This window comes from Carcharhinus amblyrhynchos, chromosome 3, assembly GCF_965287045.1.
Source record: "Carcharhinus amblyrhynchos chromosome 3, sCarAmb.v2.hapA, whole genome shotgun sequence".
In the NCBI taxonomy this organism is placed as follows: domain Eukaryota; kingdom Metazoa; phylum Chordata; class Chondrichthyes; order Carcharhiniformes; family Carcharhinidae; genus Carcharhinus; species Carcharhinus amblyrhynchos.
Window position 1 is genome coordinate 12,830,041 of NC_137326.1, and position 18,572 is coordinate 12,848,612.

The window sequence follows — 18,572 nt, forward strand, 5'->3', positions numbered from 1 at the left end:
TGGGCGAGAAGAGGATTGGGAGAGGTTTAAATGTCAACAAAGATTGACAAAGAAGTTGATAAAGAAGGGTAGGAGAAACTATGAAGCTGGGCTAGCGCTTAATATAAAAAAGGATAGCAAGAGTTTTTATAAATATATAAAAAGGAAGAGGCTGGCTAGGGTGAACGTTGGTCCCTCAGAGGATGAGAAGGGGGACTTAGTGGTAGGGGATGGGGATATGGCTGAGGTCTTGAATAACTTTTTTGTTTCTGTCTTCACGGAGGAGGACGTGAATAATTTGCCGGGTGTTAGAGATGGAAAGGTGGTAGGACTGGAGGGTCTTGATGACATTACTGTTACTAGAGAGGCGGTGCTCGACAGACTGGAGGGGCTGATTGTGGACAAGTCCCCAGGACCGGATGGAATGCATCCGAAGGTTCTGAAAGAAATGGCGGAGGTGATAGTGGATGCCTCGGTGGTTATTTTCCAGACGTCGCTGGATTCCGGGGAAGTGCCGGAAGATTGGAAAACGGCTAATGTTACGCCGTTGTTTAAGAAGGGTGCCAGGCAAAAGGCAGGGAATTATAGGCCGGTTAGTTTAACGTCTGTTGTAAAATGTTAGAATCCGTCATCAAGGAGGAAATAGCGAGGCATCTTGAGGGGAATTGCTTGATAGAGCAGACGCAGCACGGTTTCGTTAAAGGGAAGTCGTGTCTGACAAATTTACTGGAGTTCTATGAGGGTGTGTCTAGGGCGGTGGATAGAGGAGAGCCGGTGGATGTGGTCTTTCTTGATTTTCAGAAGGCGTTTGACACGGTACCTCACAAGAGGTTATTGCATATGGTCAGGGGCATGGAGCTGGGGGTAGGGTGTTAGCGTGGATAGAGGATTGGTTGTCAAATAGAAGGCAGAGAGTGGGGGTCAATGGGTGCTATTCGGATTGGCAGATGGTGACTAGTGGAGTGCCCCAGGGGTCGGTGCTGGGGCCTCAGCTATTTACCATTTATATAGATGATCTGGAGGAGGGAACCGAGGGTATGGTGTCGAAATTTGCTACGACACCAAGATTGGTGGAACGGCAAATTGTGCGGAGGGTGTGGAGAGTCTACCGAAGGATCTAGATAGGCTGAGCGAATGGGCCAGGAATTTAATGTTGGCAAGTGTGAGGTGGTCCACTTTGGTAGGAATAATGGTAGGAAGGATTATTACTTACGTGGCGAAAAACTGCAGCAGGCGACTGTGCAGAGGGACCTCGGGGTCCTTGTGCACGAGTCGCAAAAACCCAGCTTGCAGGTGCAGCAGATGGTCAGGAAGGCCAATGGGATGCTGGCCTTCATAGTGAGGGGGATTGAATATAAAAGTAGGGAGGTCTTGCTGCGGCTGTATAGGGAGTTGGTGAGGCCGCAGCTGGAGTACTGTGTGCAGTTTTGGGCGCCGTACTTACGCAAGGATATTTTGGCCTTGGAGGGAGTGCAGAGGAGGTTTACTAGGCTGATGCCGGAGTTGAGGGGGTTGAGCTATGAGGAGAGGTTGAATAAACTAGGCTTGTACTCGTTAGAGTTTAGAAGAATGAGGGGAGATCTCATTGAGACGTATAAGATGATGAACGGGATGGATAGGATAGAGGTGGAGAGACTCTTCCCGCTCAGAAAGGACAGTAGGACTAGGGGGCACAGCCTCAAGATAAAGGGGGGCGCGGTTTAGAACGGAGTTGAGGAGGAACTTCTTCACTCAAAGGGTGGTGAATCTCTGGAATTCTCTGCCTGTTGAAGTGGTGGAGGCTGCCTCGCTAAATATTTTTAAGACGCGGGTTGATGGGTTTTTGATAAGAGAGGGGATTAAGGGTTATGGGGAGAGGGCGGGAATGTGGAACTGAACCATGACAGATCAGCCATGATCTTATTGAATGGCGGGGCAGGCTTGAAGGGCTAGATGGCCTACTCCTGCTCCTATTTCTTATGTTCTTATGTTCAAAGCACTTCAGCATCTGGGATCTGGATAACTTGTGGCAATGGTACTATTCTTCAGAGATTGTTCTCCTGAAATGCTGTAAAGGGAATGTGTGGTATTGATACAGTACCACACAAAAGTGGAATAGGGATATAAAATACTAGTCTTATATTCAAATCTTCATTACATTCTCTGCAGAAATTTCTTGTGCCCTTCAGTACAAACACAATTTCCTGAGCTTCTCCATCTCAGGAAGAGACCTGACCAGAAAATCTTCCCATTTTTAGAACGTTGTGAAAGGGACTTGAGCACGCAGCCCCGTCCAGCCTCCTGCACTGGCCTGACACTTGATCTGCACCCACTATTCACTGCATCCCAGTCAACAATGGATGCCAAATTTATGATAAGCTTACCGAGTGAATTTCAACATTAACCTTATAGTGAGGTTATCACGCTATTATTCTATAAACTATTTGCTGTCATGTAATGCATTTCCTAAGATTCACCAACATCGCTGAACAGTTGTACAACATTTGAGGTGGACAAGTGAACAAGTGCGGATGTCCATATTGGTACCAATGAGATGAGTGAAAAGGATGAGCTCCTGCGGGAAAAATTCAGGAAACTAGGAAAGGGAGTAAACGTAGAATTTCAAGGGTAGCAATTACCATATTCCTCCTGGTCCCACCTGCTAGTGAGGGCAAGAATATAAGGATTGTGCAGCTGAATTCGTGGCTATGGAAATGGTGCAGGAGGAAAGGCTTTGGCTTCCTGGACATTGGAACCAGCAGAAGCCAGACAGTTTGCACCTCAAAGAGGCTGAGACCAATACTTTGGTGGGGGGAGTTTAAATTAGTTTGGCAGGAAGATGGGAATCTGAAAGTAGGCTCAGAAGGAAAAGTTAGAAGGCCATATCAGAAACAAAATTAGTGACTATGGAAGGTCATGGAAAAACGACTAGAAAATAGACAAAGGAGTTGTTTACAGATTACTGGTACATACTTCAATACAAGTTGGCTAGTGAATAAGGCAATATTCTGATGAATAAATAAGAACATAAGAAATAGGAGCAGGAGTAGGCCATCTAGCCCTTTGAGCCTGCCCCGCCATTCAATAAGATCGTGGCTGATCTGTCGTGGCTCAGTTCCACATTCCTGCCCTCTCCCCATAACCCTTAATCCCCTCTCTAAATGGAGGTCACAGATAAACACGTGAAAATATATCACAACTGTTACTGAAATGGAAGGTAGTCCAGCATTGCTGGTTACAAAGTGTTTAAGGGGATAGAGAGCAGAATTAAAACATGGTTCAAGTTAGAAAGAGTTCTGTTAGGTGGGATGATACACCAGAAAGAATATCAAACGAAGCCACACGAGTTGAACTGAGGAACAAACAAAAAGGGCAATCACACTGTTGGGAATATACTATAGGCCCCCAAACAGTCAGAGGGAGATGGAAGAGCGATGTGTAGGGAAGTTGCTGACAAGTGTGAAACAAGAAGAGAATTAAGTAGCATTAGGTGCAAAAAATACAGCAAGTGCAGATATCTTAAAAATGCATTCAAGAGAACTTTTTTTTAAGCTGGAATGTAGAAAGTCCAACAAGAGACACTTTTGAACTTAGATTTAGAAAATGCATCTGGGCAAGAAAGGGTTTCAGTGGGGCAGCGTTTTGTGGTTGTGGTCATTATTGAGTTAGATTTACTAGTCGTGGGGAAAGATGACCATAGGCTAAAAGTTTTAGACTGGGGAAAATTGCAGCTTAGTATTGGCTTTTCTCCAGTGTAAAAGCTGGAACAGCTACTTGAAAGTAGGTCAATGTAGACAATGGGAAACATTCAAGGGAGTGCTAAAAAAAAGTTCAAAACAAATGTGCTTTGCCTGAAAGAGTGGTAGAGGCAAAAACCCTCATCACACTTAAAGAACATTTGAATATGACTGAGGTGCCATAACCTACAGAATAAGAACTGGGAGATAGTATTAGACTAGGTATATATGACTAGCCTAGGTACAATGGACCAATTGGCTTCTTGTGCCATAAATCTATGTTTCTATGCAAGCATAACAGTGGATTCAAACTTGCCTATTTGGAAACCTGCTTGGTAGATGAAGATCTTCCTGAACTCCCCCACACACAATAAATACTGGGTGCTACAAATTTGTAAGATATCAATATTAATACTGTATTTATTAATTGGGGAAAAACTAAGCCTGCTGAACGGTCAAGATTCCATTGCATTTTACTCACCATCTCCTCATCCTCTGCCAAGACCAAGTCATATGCACTAAGAGCTACACAGAAGATGATAGCAGTGACTCCCTCAAAGCAATGGATCCACTTCTTTCTCTCCGATCTCTGTCCACCAACATCAAACATCCTGAAAAACAAAATGCAAAAAACTGATTATCACCTTGCTTTTCTTTTCAATATATCCCTTGGCCAGTTAACAATTATCTTTGCCTTTTTTTTATATAAGGGACAGGTCTGAGGGATTCCTGCAGATCAATATTTGTTTCTCACATGGCTTTTATTTAAACTGTAGTCAGACTTAGGCAGTGGGATTTTAAAATTTAAACCATGGCCTGTTTCTGATCAAATCTTTTTGGTCTGAAGACAGGAATATATATAATGCTGTCTGAAGTCCTTACATCTTAAAATTGCAAAAGAAATTCTCTACTGGCTGTGAAACATTGCATGCTCAGGTAGCTTCTGAATTACTGTTAACATTATTACAGATTCTTGTGAACGGTGATACTATTATTGATACTATTATTTCCAAGCTCCAGTTAGAGGCCTATCAAAGAATGCAAGTCTACTGATGTAGACATTAATTCCAATAGCTTACCCATCCAAAGCAACCTTTAGTGTATTAAAGCAAGCCCAGTGAACACTAAGTCAGCAATAGCAATTTCTGGGTAATACACTGGCTGAGCATCAATTCTCAACAAGGGAAACAAACATCTCCCATCAGGATCTTTAATCTGACTCATTTGATAGCTCTGTACACAAGGGCCTGTCAAGCTGGGATAAATATTGCAGTCTTTCATCACATCATTGGTTCATTTGTCTTTATTTAGTTTCACAACACAGCTGTGATACAGAATCCCATGGAGCAAGAGTACCTAGGTTACATTTATTCAACAATCATGTAGTGCCTATGAAGTAATAAAACATCCCAAGGCATTTGAGATTCAGTTAAATAATACTGAAAAAAAGCAAATGAAATACGCCTGTGTTTTGTTATTTGAGTTTGAGAAAGAAATAATGCATTACTTCATTTTATCTTTATGTGTATAAATTTACAACATGCAACTTTTTAGCTTTAGCCGGAATAATGGAACTGTTAATTTGGTGCTGTTCCATCTATCAAAATGATCAGCAGAAAATGGCAAGCATCCCATATATCCTTCCGGTGCTTCTCTCAAGAAAATGTTGAATGTTAATTCTGTGACACACTAACCCATTCTCTCTGCATGTGCGAGGTACACCTATTCTGCTTGAGACAGCTGCCAGCCATGTCTGCCTTATGGCCATGAGCATGAATTCAACAAAACTGAGAAACCCCATTCATTGAAACAGGCTGAACACAAAATCCAAAGTAGAAATTCTAACCTGGCCAGCCATGTGATCAAATAAGTACGTCCAGAAATTCAGGCAAACTGGAAAACGTTTACATGTTAAAGTTGTGTGTAAATTGTGGCCAATCTCAGCAGTAGGGATACGGCTTGATACATATGCATGATTTTGACTTTTTTTGTAAACACAATGACTTACAGTACTGCTATATCTTCTCCCTTTCCAATTTCTAATAATTCTAACAACCCTCTGGTAGGGTATTCAAATGGTAATTTCTCCTGCATGAACCACGATATTAAGGGTGGCACAGTTGTTAGCACTGCTGCCTCAGTGCCAGGTTTGCACATTCTCCCCGCGTCTGTGTGGGTTTCCTCTGGGTGCTCCAGTTTCCTCCCACAATCTGAAAGACGTACTGGTTAGTGGATCGGCCATGGTAAATACTTCCTCAGTGTACCCGAACAGATGTTGGAGTGTGGTGACTAGGGGGTTTTCACTTCATTGCAGTGTTAATGTAAGCCTACTTAGTGACACTAATCACATTGATTCGTGACACTAATCAATAAATAATAAACAATGGCTACATGATGCTAGTCAAACAACACAGCAAAGCCCAACTCTTCCCTCCGGCACATTTCCACCTGCACACTTTACCGCCAGCTTTACTGTGTAGTAATCAAAAGCTGGAAACCCAAACAGGATCTTTTCCTTCACAGTGCAGGGCGTTGAAGCTAAGTGTGGCATCTTACAGTCACCATAACTAAACACTACAGATGGTTGATTTTAGGAATGGTTTGTTAGCACAGCACAGAATCACATTACAGAAAGAGGCAGCTATTCAGTCCATCGCTTGCCATCTGACTGTATTGATATATTTATCACTATAGTAAAAGTTACCTATGTGGCGCCATGCCATTTTTCCATTAAATACTGAGAACACAATGTACAAAAAAGGTTAGATATCAGAAAATAAACACAGGCCAAATATGTTGCATCACTTAGGATGAACTGAGTCAGAGTCAGAGGTTTATAGCATGGAAACAGGCCCTTCGGCCCAACTTGTCCATGCAGTCCTTTTTTTTTTAAAATCCCTAAGCTAATCCCAATTGCCCGCATTTGGCCCATGTCCCTCTAAACCCATGTAACTATCTAAATGAAAAACTTTCTTTTAAAAGATAAAATTGTACCTGCCTCTATTACTACCTCTGGCAGACTGTTCCAGACACTCACCATCCTTTGTGAAAAAATTGCCCCTTTGGATATTTTTGTATCTCTCTCCTCTCACCTTAAACCTATGCTCTCTAGTCTTAGGCTCCCCTACCTTTGGGAAAAGATATTGACTATCTATCTTGTCTATGCCCCTCATTATTTTATAGATCTCTATAAGGTCACCCCTCAGCCTCCTACGCTCCACAGAAAAAAGTCGCAGTCTATTCAGCCTCTCCTTATAACTCAATCCATCAAGTCCTGGTGGCATCCTAGTAAATCTTTTCTGCACTCTTTCCAGTTTAATAACATCCTTTCTATAATAGGATAATAGGATGACCAGAATTGCATGCAGTATTCCAAGTGTGGCCTTACCAACGTCTTGTACAACTTCAACAAGACGTCCCAACTCCTGTATTCAATGTTTTGACCGATGAAACCGAGCATGCTGAATGCCTTCTTCACCACTCTGTCCACCTGTCATTCCACTTTCAAGGAACTTTGAACATGTATCCTAGATCTCTTTGTTCTGTAATTCTCCCCAACGCTCTATCATGAGCTGAATAAGTCCTGCCCTGGTTCAATGTACCAAAATGCATCACCTCGCATTTGTCCAAATTAAACTCCATCAATTTTTCACCTGCAATTATCTGATTTTCCTTTGGAATTAAATTGAGAAGCAGAGTTAAAGATACATTGCTTAATGCTGAGAAATGATTCACAGGAGTCTTAGGTCTTGTAAAACAAATTGTACAATTTCTCATTAACACTGGCTGACCACATATCAACAATGATGTTACACAACAGTTCTGGTTACGTGAGGGAGAGCCCCAGGCCGTCACAGCGGTGAACACTGAAAGGCAGGCAGCAGCCATGGAGCTCCACCGATATTTAAAAACGGACAGGGACTGGGAGCTGAATGTCCAGGGGTATCAAGTGTTTAGGAAGGATAGGCGGGAGGAAAAAGCGGGGGGCGTAGCTTTGCCGATTAAGGATAGCATCAGGGTGGTAGCAAGGGATGATATTGGAGCCAAGGAGCAGAAAGTGGAATCGTTGTGGGTAGAGATTAGGAACAGCAAAGGGAGGAAGACGCTGGTGGGTGTTGTCTATAGGCCCCGGAATAATGATCTGGAGGTGGGGCGGGCTGTTAACGCGCAAATAAGTGCGGCGTGCAGGAATGGGACGGCCGTAGTTATGGGGGATTTCAATCTACATATAGATTGGTCGACCCATGTTGGGCGCAGTGGGCTCAAGGAGGAGTTCTTGGAATGCTGCCGGGATAGTCTCCTTGAACAGTGTGTGTTGGAGCCGACGAGGGAGCGAGCTATCTTGGATCTGGTGTTATGTAATGAGGCGGGTAGAATTAGGGGCCTTGTGGTGAAGGATCCTCTTGGGGAGAGTGATCATTGTATGGTGGAGTTTCTGGTGCAGATGGAGGAGGAGAAAGTGGGTTCCCAGACACGCGTCCTTTGAACAGAGGGGAGTATGGTAGGATGAGAGAAGAATTGGCGAATGTGGACTGGGGGAGCGCGTTGGAAGGTAGGTCTGCTGAGGAGCAGTGGAGGATCTTTAAGGAGATCTTTCTTGGCGCTCAGCAGAAATTTATTCCGATGGTCAAAAAGCACAGTAGGAGGAGAGGTAATAAGCCGTGGATAACGAAGGAGGTGAAGGAAAGTGTTAAATTAAAAGCGGAGGCATTTAGAGTAGCTAAGAGTAGTGGGCGAGAAGAGGATTGGGAGAGGTTTAAATGTCAACAAAGATTGACAAAGAAGTTGATAAAGAAGGGTAGGAGAAACTATGAAGCTGGGCTAGCGCTTAATATAAAAATGGGTAGCAAGAGTTTTTATAAATATATAAAAAGGAAGAGGCTGGCTAGGGTGAACGTTGGTCCCTTAGAGGATGAGAAGGGGGACTTAGTGGTAGGGGATGGGGATATGGCTAAGGTCTTGAATAACTTTTTTGTTTCTGTCTTCACGGAGGAGGACGTGAATAATTTGCCGGGTGTTAGAGATGGAAAGGTGGTAGGACTGGAGGGTCTTGATGACGTTACTGTTGCTAGAGAGGCGGTGCTCGACAGACTGGAGGGGCTGATTGTGGACAAGTCCCCAGGACCGGATGGAATGCATCCAAGGGTTCTGAAAGAAATGGCGGAGGTGATAGTGGATGCCTCGGTGGTTATTTTCCAGACGTCGCTGGATTCCGGGGAAGTGCCGGAAGATTGGAAAACGGCTAATGTTACGCCGTTGTTTAAGAAGGGTGCCAGGCAAAAGGCAGGGAATTATAGGCCGGTTAGTTTAACGTCTGTTGTAGGTAAAATGTTAGAATCCGTCATCAAGGAGGAAATAGCGAGGCATCTTGAGGGGAATTGCTTTTTAGAGCAGACGCAGCACGGTTTCGTTAAGGGGAAGTCGTGTCTGACAAATTTACTGGAGTTCTATGAGGATGTGTCCAGGGCGGTGGATAGAGGAAAGCCGGTGGATGTGGTCTTTCTTGATTTTCAGAAGGCGTTTGACAAGGTACCTCACAAGAGGTTATTGCAGAAGGTCAGGAGGCATGGAGTTGGGGGTAGGGTGTTAGCGTGGATAGAGGATTGGTTGTCAAATAGAAGGCAGAGAGTGGGGGTCAATGGGTGCTATTCGGATTGGCGGATGGTGACTAGTGGAGTGCCCCAGGGGTCGGTGCTGGGGCCTCAGCTATTTACCATTTATATAGATGATCTGGAGGAGGGAACCGAGTGTAGGGTGTCGAAATTTGCTGATGACACCAAGATTGGTGGAACGGCAAATTGTGTGGAGGGTGTGGAGAGTCTACAGAAGGATCTAGATAGGCTGGGCGAATGGGCCAGGAACTGGCAAATGGAATTTAATGTTGGCAAGTGCGAGGTGGTCCACTTTGGTAGGAATAATGGTAGGAAGGATTATTACTTGCGTGGAGAAAAACTGCAGCAGGCGATGGTGCCGAGGGACCTCGGGGTCCTTGTGCATGAGTCGCAAAAACCCAGCTTGCAGGTGCAGCAGGTGGTCAGGAAGGCGAATGGGATGCTGGCCTTCGTAGCGAGGGGGATTGAATATATAAGTAGGGAGGTCTTGCTGTGGCTGTATAGGGCATTGGTGAGGCCGCAGCTGGAGTACTGTGTGCAGTTTTGGGCGCCGTACTTACGCAAGGATATTTTGGCCTTGGAGAGAGTGCAGAGGAGGTTTACTAGGCTGATGCCGGAGTTGAGGGGGTTGAGCTATGAGGAGAGGTTGAATAAACTAGGCTTGTACTCATTAGAGTTTAGAAGAATGAGGGGAGATCTCATTGAGACATATAAGATGATGAATGGGATGGATAGGATAGAGGTGGAGAGACTCTTCCCGCTCAGGAAGGATAGTAGGACTAGGGGGCACAGCCTCAAGATAAAGGGGGTGCGGTTTAGAACGGAGTTGAGGAGGAACTTCTTCACTCAAAGGGTGGTGAATCTCTGGAATTCTCTGCCCGTTGAAGTGGTGGAGGCTGCCTCGCTAAATACTTCTAAGACGCAGGTTGATGGGTTTTTGATAGGCAAGGGGATTAAGGGTTATGGGGAGAGGGCGGGAATGTGGAACTGAGCCACGACAGATCAGCCATGATCTTGTTGAATGGCGGGGCAGGCTCGAAGGACTAGATGGCCTACTCCTGCTCCTATTTCTTATGTTCTTATGAAGCTGTAGGAGAAAAACAGCATACATATCAAAGGTACAAGGTTCAGATTGCCCAAGCTTAGATGTTGCTATCATTCACTCAACATAATCCACGTGGTTTAAGTCAAATCCAGCTGATCAGATCAGTTATCTGACTTTACGCTCAATACTACTTCTTCCACACTTAGCACATTTTGCCGCAAAAACGTGTACAGAATAGATGCTATTTCAAACAAACAAATAAGCTGTGGAGTGTTTATTACAAGCAAGTGAGATTTGGTCACGAAAGTCATCAGCAGTCGAGTCCACGTGTCCCTGCTGGCATTTGTAAACCTTTGAAGTCTCAGGTTCGATGTCTGTGACATCATTGGAGTAGTTGAATGAAATTACCGTCAGCCATCTATCGATCAGATAAGGGAGGCTGTCTTTGAAGACTGCATTGAAATGACACATTCAAAATGTACCTGCTACAAGATGACTGAAGCAATGACTCACAGGCACTGCCTGTACCAAGATAGGCCACCACATTGATGTCAGAGTGCAGTGAGGTTGTGTATCTCCACAATTTATGCCTATCAAAAACTTAATTCGCGAAGTGACCTGGCAGGGATGAAATCATTATCAGGCAGGGGATGTGGCTGGCCCATCCCACTTCAGGTGTACTGATGCCTGCGATCATGGTTTGCCTGTGCAAGGGAAGAGCAAGCGATCAGGGTAGCCAATGAGGTTAAACAAAGGCTTTACCTGATGCAATTTTTCAAAGTAATCTTGGCCATTTAGCAAAGACGAAGCTCAGATCAAGGCTGGGGGAGGGTGTAATGCTTCACCCTGTCAGCTTAGATCTTGTTTGGTCAAGCACAAGTTGGGATGTATATCTGGTCTTGTCAGCTTGGATCTGGTTTGTCCCTTGTCTGGGGATCCTGATTGGACTTAATTGTTTTTTTTGATTAGGAATAAAGTACTTAAAGGTTCAAAAGAAACTATCAAAGTTCCATAGATGGACAAAGTTATGTCTTTAGCTTCAAGTCCATCGTGATAAACAGATTTTTGAATGTGGGCTGTTGAAACATATTTTAAGACATGGCAAATCTCAACTTGTCCATTTATTTGCACTACCTTTCTGTGCTTTCAGCAATCACCTGGACTAATTTATTTTTCAAACTCAAAAATTTTATGAAATTTTTAAACATTTACATCTGTACTTCTATTATAGGGTACTTTATAGAATCCCTACAATGCAGAAGGAGGCCACTTGGCCCATCGAGTCTGCACCAACCACAATCCCACCCAGGCCCTATTCCCACAGCCCACATATATACCCTCCTAATCCACCTGACACTGAATGGCAATTTAACATGGCCAATCAACCTAACCTGCACATCTCTGGACTGGGGAGGAAACCAGAGCATCCAGAGGAAACCCACACAGACACAGGGAGAATGTGCAAACTCCACACTGACTTCCGAAGCTGGAATTGAACCCAGGTCGGCGGTGCGGTGAGGCAGCAGTGCTAATCACTGCGCCACTGTGCAGCCCAAATATTTTAGGTTTGGTGTCATTGCTGTGTGACTCTTCAGGCATAGTGTGCATTTCAAGCCGGAAGTGGAAAGCACATTTATTTTCTCTCGATCCTCGATTTTGAGCTGGCAAGAGAAATAAAGTGGGCCAGGCAGGGTGGGAATTGGGGTGGGGGTGGGGCGTTGGTTGAGGTAGGTGGAGTGCAATGCAGTCGATGTCTCTGCTTACTTCAACTAGTGACCAACCTGGTCAAGCTCATTGCCCTGACCTGGCCTCGAGCAGATCACAACCAGAGACAAATTATGAGACAATTGTACATAATGCATTGTTAAAAGTTATACTGTAGTGCTGTAAGCAACCTGATCTATGAGCTGTCAGTGTGCTTTAGGATCATCAATGCGCTACATCAATTCTATTGATAAAGGGCAGCAGAGCGCTTGAATTGTCAACATGGTGCCAACAAAGCACGTGGAGGGAAACATAAAAACCTGACAAATACAGCATTATTAAATATGAATGCAGTGCCAATAGAATGCAGTAGTTTATTCCCATTGAAGTATCTACCAGTAAGCAGGTTATAGTTCAAGTATTAACAAATTATCTATCCCAAAATGAATACCTCATTTGTAAAGATAGGTCCTAAGGAAATGAAAAGATGTCTGGAAAAGGGGAAAATTCATTGTTTATGTTTTTTTCATGGTAACCAGAGGAAGACAATGATTAACCTTTTAGCTACAACGAATTGTGACAAGGCTGAGACTGGTCACAGCATAATCTTTGGAGGAAGATCGTACCTGCAGACATTCTCCACTGGTTCATAAATTCCCATGGTCATACAGGTAATGGAAACAGACCCTGCAAACATTTAACATGAAGAGGGCTGCAAACACATTCCCAGTGATAGCAATTATAGCATTTACAGAGATAGTAAAATCCAACATCGAAATTCAATAAAAAAGTTCGCAAGAAACACAGGCAAGATTTTATTAACCAAAAGTGAGGCACGTATACGCATCTGCTTTTCACAATTCTTATAAATTGTCACACTAGGATTTTTCTATTATACCCTGCCCCATTTTAAGTTCGACGAAATTATGGTCTCTCTCTTTCCCGCATGTAACTTCCTCCATCTAAAATGGAAGACATTCCTTACCTGAATATAACAGTTAACAGTCCATGACCAAACATACAAACAAATTAACAAAAGGTTAATAGCAACTCGCCAAGGTTAGCTGCAACAACACATTCCAACTCCGTAACCTCTACGACCTAGGAGCAGGCACAGGGAATAGGGATAGTCCATTTGGCCCCTGGATCCTGGTTTGCAATTCTATTAGACCTTGGCTGATTTTCTACCTCAACTTCATTTTCCTCCTCCTATCACCACATCCCTTAATATCTTTAATAACTAGAAATCTATTGTTATCAGTCTTGAATATGCTGAATTACTGAGCTACCACAGCCCTCTGGAATAGACGATTTAAGATTTGCCACCCTCCAAGGGAAAAAATTCTTCCTCCCCTCAGTTCTAAATGGCCCACTTAATCTATCCCCCCCCTCCCCCGAAGGATCTCTGCTCATTCTTCTAAGCTCTGGAGAGTATAGGCTAAACACACCATTATTCATAAGTTCCGCTCCACGTCACACACGATCCTGACTTGGAACTATATTGCCATTCCTTCATCATCACTGGGTCAAAATCCTGGAACCTGCCTCCCAACAGCACTCGCAGTGCACCAGCATGTCATGGACTGCAACAGTTGAAGAAAGTGGTTTACCACCACCTTCTCAAGGGCAATTAGAAATGGACAATGAATGCTGGCCTAGCCAGTATGGTCATATCCCAGAACAAATTTCAAATAATTTTGAACTAAATGGCTTTCAATGTTGCGTTAAACTTATTGTGTGTGAGGAGGCAGACGTTGGAAGTTAAATCATTATAAATAACATGCTCAGTGGTTAGCGCTGCTGCCTCACAACACCAGAGACCTGGGTTCAATTCCAGCCTTGAGCCACTCCTGAGTGTGGAGTTGGCACGTTTTCCCTGTGTCTGCGTGGGTTTCGTCTGTGCACTCCAGTTTCCTCCTACAGTCCAAAGATGTATGGGTTAGGTTGATTGACCATGCTAAGTTGCCCCTTAGTGTTGGAGGACTAGCAGGGTAAATACGTGGGATTGTTGTTGGTGCAAGTCCGATGAGTCAAATGGACTCCTCCTGCACTGTAAGCATTCTATGATTTCCACGAACAGATATTTACCGTAATTGAAGACCACAAGCTGGGCTGCCATGTTTCCCAGAATGCAAGGCAGAATTGAAATAGGAATGGCAGCAAAAAAAATGATGCACACTATGCACAACAAAGAAAGATTGCATCTTCTTGGTTGAAGAACATAAGAACTAGGAGCAGGAGTTGGCCATCTGGCCCTCGAGCCTGCTCCACCATTCAATAAGATCATGGCTGATCTTCTTGTGGATTCAGCTCCACTTACTTGCCTGCTCACTATAACCCTTAATTCCTTTACTGTTCAAAAATTTATCTTGGTCTGGTTTCTCAGAAACCAGAAGATGGTTCATTCACACCAGAGGTTGGGTGCGGCAGGAATTTTTCAGAGTAAAATGCTTAAATACAGGAACTCTGCTTCTCAAGATCAATGCACTCCAGTACCTCTCTCAGTTAAAGCAATTCTTGCTGCTGGACATTTGCTTAAAATAAAGGCAAAGGCAACTTGCATTTCAGCAAAAGAGGAACAGAGAGGGAGATAGATAGGGGAAAACTGAACAGGGGAAGGGACAGCAGGGAAACAGAGAGGAAACAGAAAAATAGCTTTTAAAATCCTTTGTGCATAAAAGATTCAAGAATACTTAGGACAAACCCAAGCTGAACAAGAAAGGATGGTGCAAACCATGAGGATCAGTGGAAATTCAATGCAGAATTTCTCAAAAGGATTGGGTTATCCAGCGCAACTGAACAAGCAAAAATGTCAACAATGAACAGCCCTTATTTAGGCATGAATAACTTGCCAAGTTCATTACTCTCACACTTGCACACCTTTATCATTGAAAAAACCTTTCTGGTGAGTAGTTTCTAATTACATTGCTACTTGAAAACTCATGGGATAACATTAGTCAAATCACATCAATAAATTAGGCGATTATTTCATATAAACAACCTCCTGTTACACATTGAATGTTAATTGTGTTTAATTGTGCACAGGTGGTGGATACGAACTATGTATGTCTTTCAATAGGATGAGACTAGAACTGTGGTTACTGGATTAGGAAATGCATGTTTATAATGTGTATTATCATAAATAAATGCCTATGAAAGCATGTAAAGGTTGACTCCAGTACTATCCTTCACCATTAGGTTTTCCTGAATTCAACTTGCCTACAATTTCTAAAAGCTTTTCTCCTAAATGCAATCAGTTCAAGTGCAGTCTGTATTTAGGCTACTGTGTACCACTGACCAAAGGGTTGAAAACTAGAGAATACTGATGAAGGTAATGGTAAAAATTAACAGCGACATGAGGAAACACTTTTTAGGCAGCGAGCGGTTAGGATCTGGAATGTGTTGCCTGACTGTGTGATGGAGGCAGATACAATCTTGGCTTTCAAAAAGGAATTGGATATTTAGGAAGGGAATCAATTTAAAAGGCTGGGGGAAGGGCGGTGGGAATAGCAGAGTTGTTCTTGCAGAAGTCTGGAATGGACATCTGGCATGGACATGATGTGCCGAATAGCCTCCTCCTGCGCTGTAATCAATCGATGGATGAATTGGGTTATGGATCCAGGTGCAATAACAGCCCTACAGTGCCCTAGTCAAGCCAGCCCTGGAAACAAATGAATTTTGTTAGATTGAACAAAGACAGTCACAATCATGCATGTATCCACCCAGACCTACTCTTGACATCAACATTCCTGCTAATTACTGCCGATCTTGAAGTCCTGGAACTTTCAAATCCCACAAATTCATGTCACCACTAAAATCACATTTGGAATATCATCTAACCCACACGAACATACAACTTAGGAAGACTACATCATTGGCTCCCTTGAGCACGCTCCGCCATTCAATGAGGTCAATCCCCAATAACCTTTGACTCCCTTACCAATTAAGGCTCTATAAAACTCAGCCTTAAAAATAACCACTGATTCTACCTTCGCATCTCTGAGGCAGAAAGTTCTAAAAACTCACAACACTCAAAAAAATCTCTCCTGATCTCTGCCTTATTTTTAAATCGTGTACCCTAGTTCTAGGCTCTCCCACAAGAAATATCCTTTCAGCATTCACCTTGTCAAGTACCCTCAGAATCTTGTATATTTCAGTATTATCTCCATTCTTCTAAACTCTAATGGATTCAGGCCCAGCATGTTTGAACTTTCCTCCTAACACCACACCCCACATCACCCTCACCAGTCCCAGGTAAAGTCAAGTAAACCTTCTCTGAACTGCTTCTAATGCATTTATGTACTTGCTTGAACAATGTGCTGCTTTTCCACTCCTCCTGTCAAAGTGGATAAGTTCATATTTTCCCACATTATACTGATGTATCAAATTTGTGTCCACTCACTTAATCTGTCCATACCCTTTTGCTGACACCTTATGTTCGTGTCATAACTTATTTTCCTTTTTTTTGTGTCATCAGCAAATTTAGCAAGTCCCTTCATGCAAATTATTCATATAAACTGTAAATAGTTAAGGTCCCAGCACTGCTCCCTGTGGCAATCCATTGTCACATTTTGCCAACTTAAAAATGACCCATTTATACCTGCTGTTTCCAATTAGCTAACCAATCCTCTACCCATGCTAATGTTACTCCTGCATGAGCTTTAATTTTGCATTATAACCTTTGATATGGTACCTTGAGAAACGAAGCTGTTTCCAGAAAGCAAGCACAGCACATTCACAGGTTCCCCTTCACCCATGTTGCTTCCTCAAATAGTCAACTACGATTTCCCTCTCATAAAACCATGTTGACTCTGCTTGGTTCAACTGAGATTTTTAAGTGCCCTGCTGCAACCTCCTTCGTAGTAGTCTATCATTTTTCCTTTTCAAGGTGAGGAGCAGGAGGTTTAGGGGGAACGTGAGGAAACAGTTTTACCCAGAGGGTAGTGATGGTCTGGAATACGTTGCCTGGGAGGGTGGTAGAGGCAGGTTGCCTCACATCCTTTAAAACATATCTGGATGAGGGCTTGGCAAGTCATAATATTCAGGGCTATGGGCCAAGTGCTGGCAATGGGATTAGGTGTTTCTACTGTGTCAGTGCGGACTTGATGGGCCAAAGTGTCTCGTCTGTGCTCTATGAATCTATGACAGATTGTTAAGCTAACTGGCCTACAGTTTTCTGCTTTCTGTCTCCCGCCTCTCTTGAATAGAGGCATTACATTTGCTATTTTCCAATCTGAAGGGATTTTTCCAGAATCTAGGGAACTTTCGAAAATGCATCTTCTGTTTTGGCAGCCACATCCTTTGAGATTCGAGGATGGAGTCCATCAGAATCTGGGGACTTATAAGTTTTTAGTTCTAATCATTTTCTAAGTACCCTTTCCCTGGTGATTTTATTCATTTTACACCCTCAGAGAGTCATAGCTCAATATAGCACAGAAACAGGTCCTTTGGCCTAAGTGGTCCATGCTAACCATGGTGCCCTCCCAGCTAGTCCCAATTGCCTGTGTTTGGCCCATATCCTTCTAATCCTTTTCCATCCATGTACTTATCCAAGTGCTTTTTAAATGTTGCTATTGAGCCTGCCTCAATCACTTTCTCTGAAAGCTCATTCCATTATGCACCATCTTCTGTGTGAAGCTGCCCCTCAGGTCCCTTTTAAATCTTTCCCCTCTCACCTTCAACCTATGCCCTCTAGTTTTCAATTCCCCTACCCTGGGAAAAAAGACTATTCATCCTATGTCTCTCATGATTTTATACACTCCCTTTCACCTCCTGATTCACACATTTCTGGAATGTTTCTGGCATCTCTCTCAGCACATCTGGTGTTGAAATCCTCAACCATGCCTTTTTTCCTCTAGACTTGATTATTTCAATGCACTCCTGGCTGGCCTCACACACTGTACCTTCCATAAACTAGAAATAATCCAAAAATCTGCTCTTTATATGCTGACCTGCACCACCTCCATTTCGCCCAACTGCACTGGCTTCCAGTTAAATCACACACCAATTTCAAAATTCTCATCCTTGCATTCAAATCCCTCCACGGCCTCACGCTTCCCTACCGCTAATCTCTTCCAATCCCAGAACGGTCTGCGCTACCTTCACTTCTAATTCTGGCCTCAAGCACCCAGATTTTTGATGCTCCACCCGTGATGGCCATGCCAGCCTGAACTATTAAATTTTCTCTATCTTTTTCATCCTTCATGATGCTCCTCAAAACTGCTCTCTTTGACCAAGCCTCTCACCATCTGTCCTGAATGTTACTTACGTGACTTTTTGCTACATAATGCTCCTTGAAGTGCCTTGGCTATGTTAAAGACATCATATACATAATATGTTGTTCAAATCGCAATTCAGGAATCCTTATTCCCTCTATAACAGTTGTGCCCAAACCATACTTCAGGTATGCTTTGAGCATTTGCCATAGAACCCAACATACACACAGGAGAAGATTGAACCAAAGATGTGGCAGAGAGAGAATTCCTGAGTCCAGTCTGGATAAACAGTGAAACAAGG

At 43.4% G+C, this 18,572-nt stretch overlaps 1 protein-coding gene across 1 annotated transcript in view; it reads right to left on the bottom strand.

Annotated features, from left to right (window-relative positions):
- The window catches only part of LOC145335738 (guanine nucleotide-binding protein G(i) subunit alpha-2), a 238,938-nt gene that overhangs the window by 30,167 nt on the left and 190,199 nt on the right, over positions 1 to 18,572 (bottom strand). Inside the window, exon 6 of the mRNA XM_080181461.1 lies at positions 4,177 to 4,306. Within this exon, the coding sequence (XP_080037587.1) occupies positions 4,177 to 4,306 (130 nt within the window). The remainder of the gene's footprint in view (positions 1 to 4,176; positions 4,307 to 18,572) is intronic.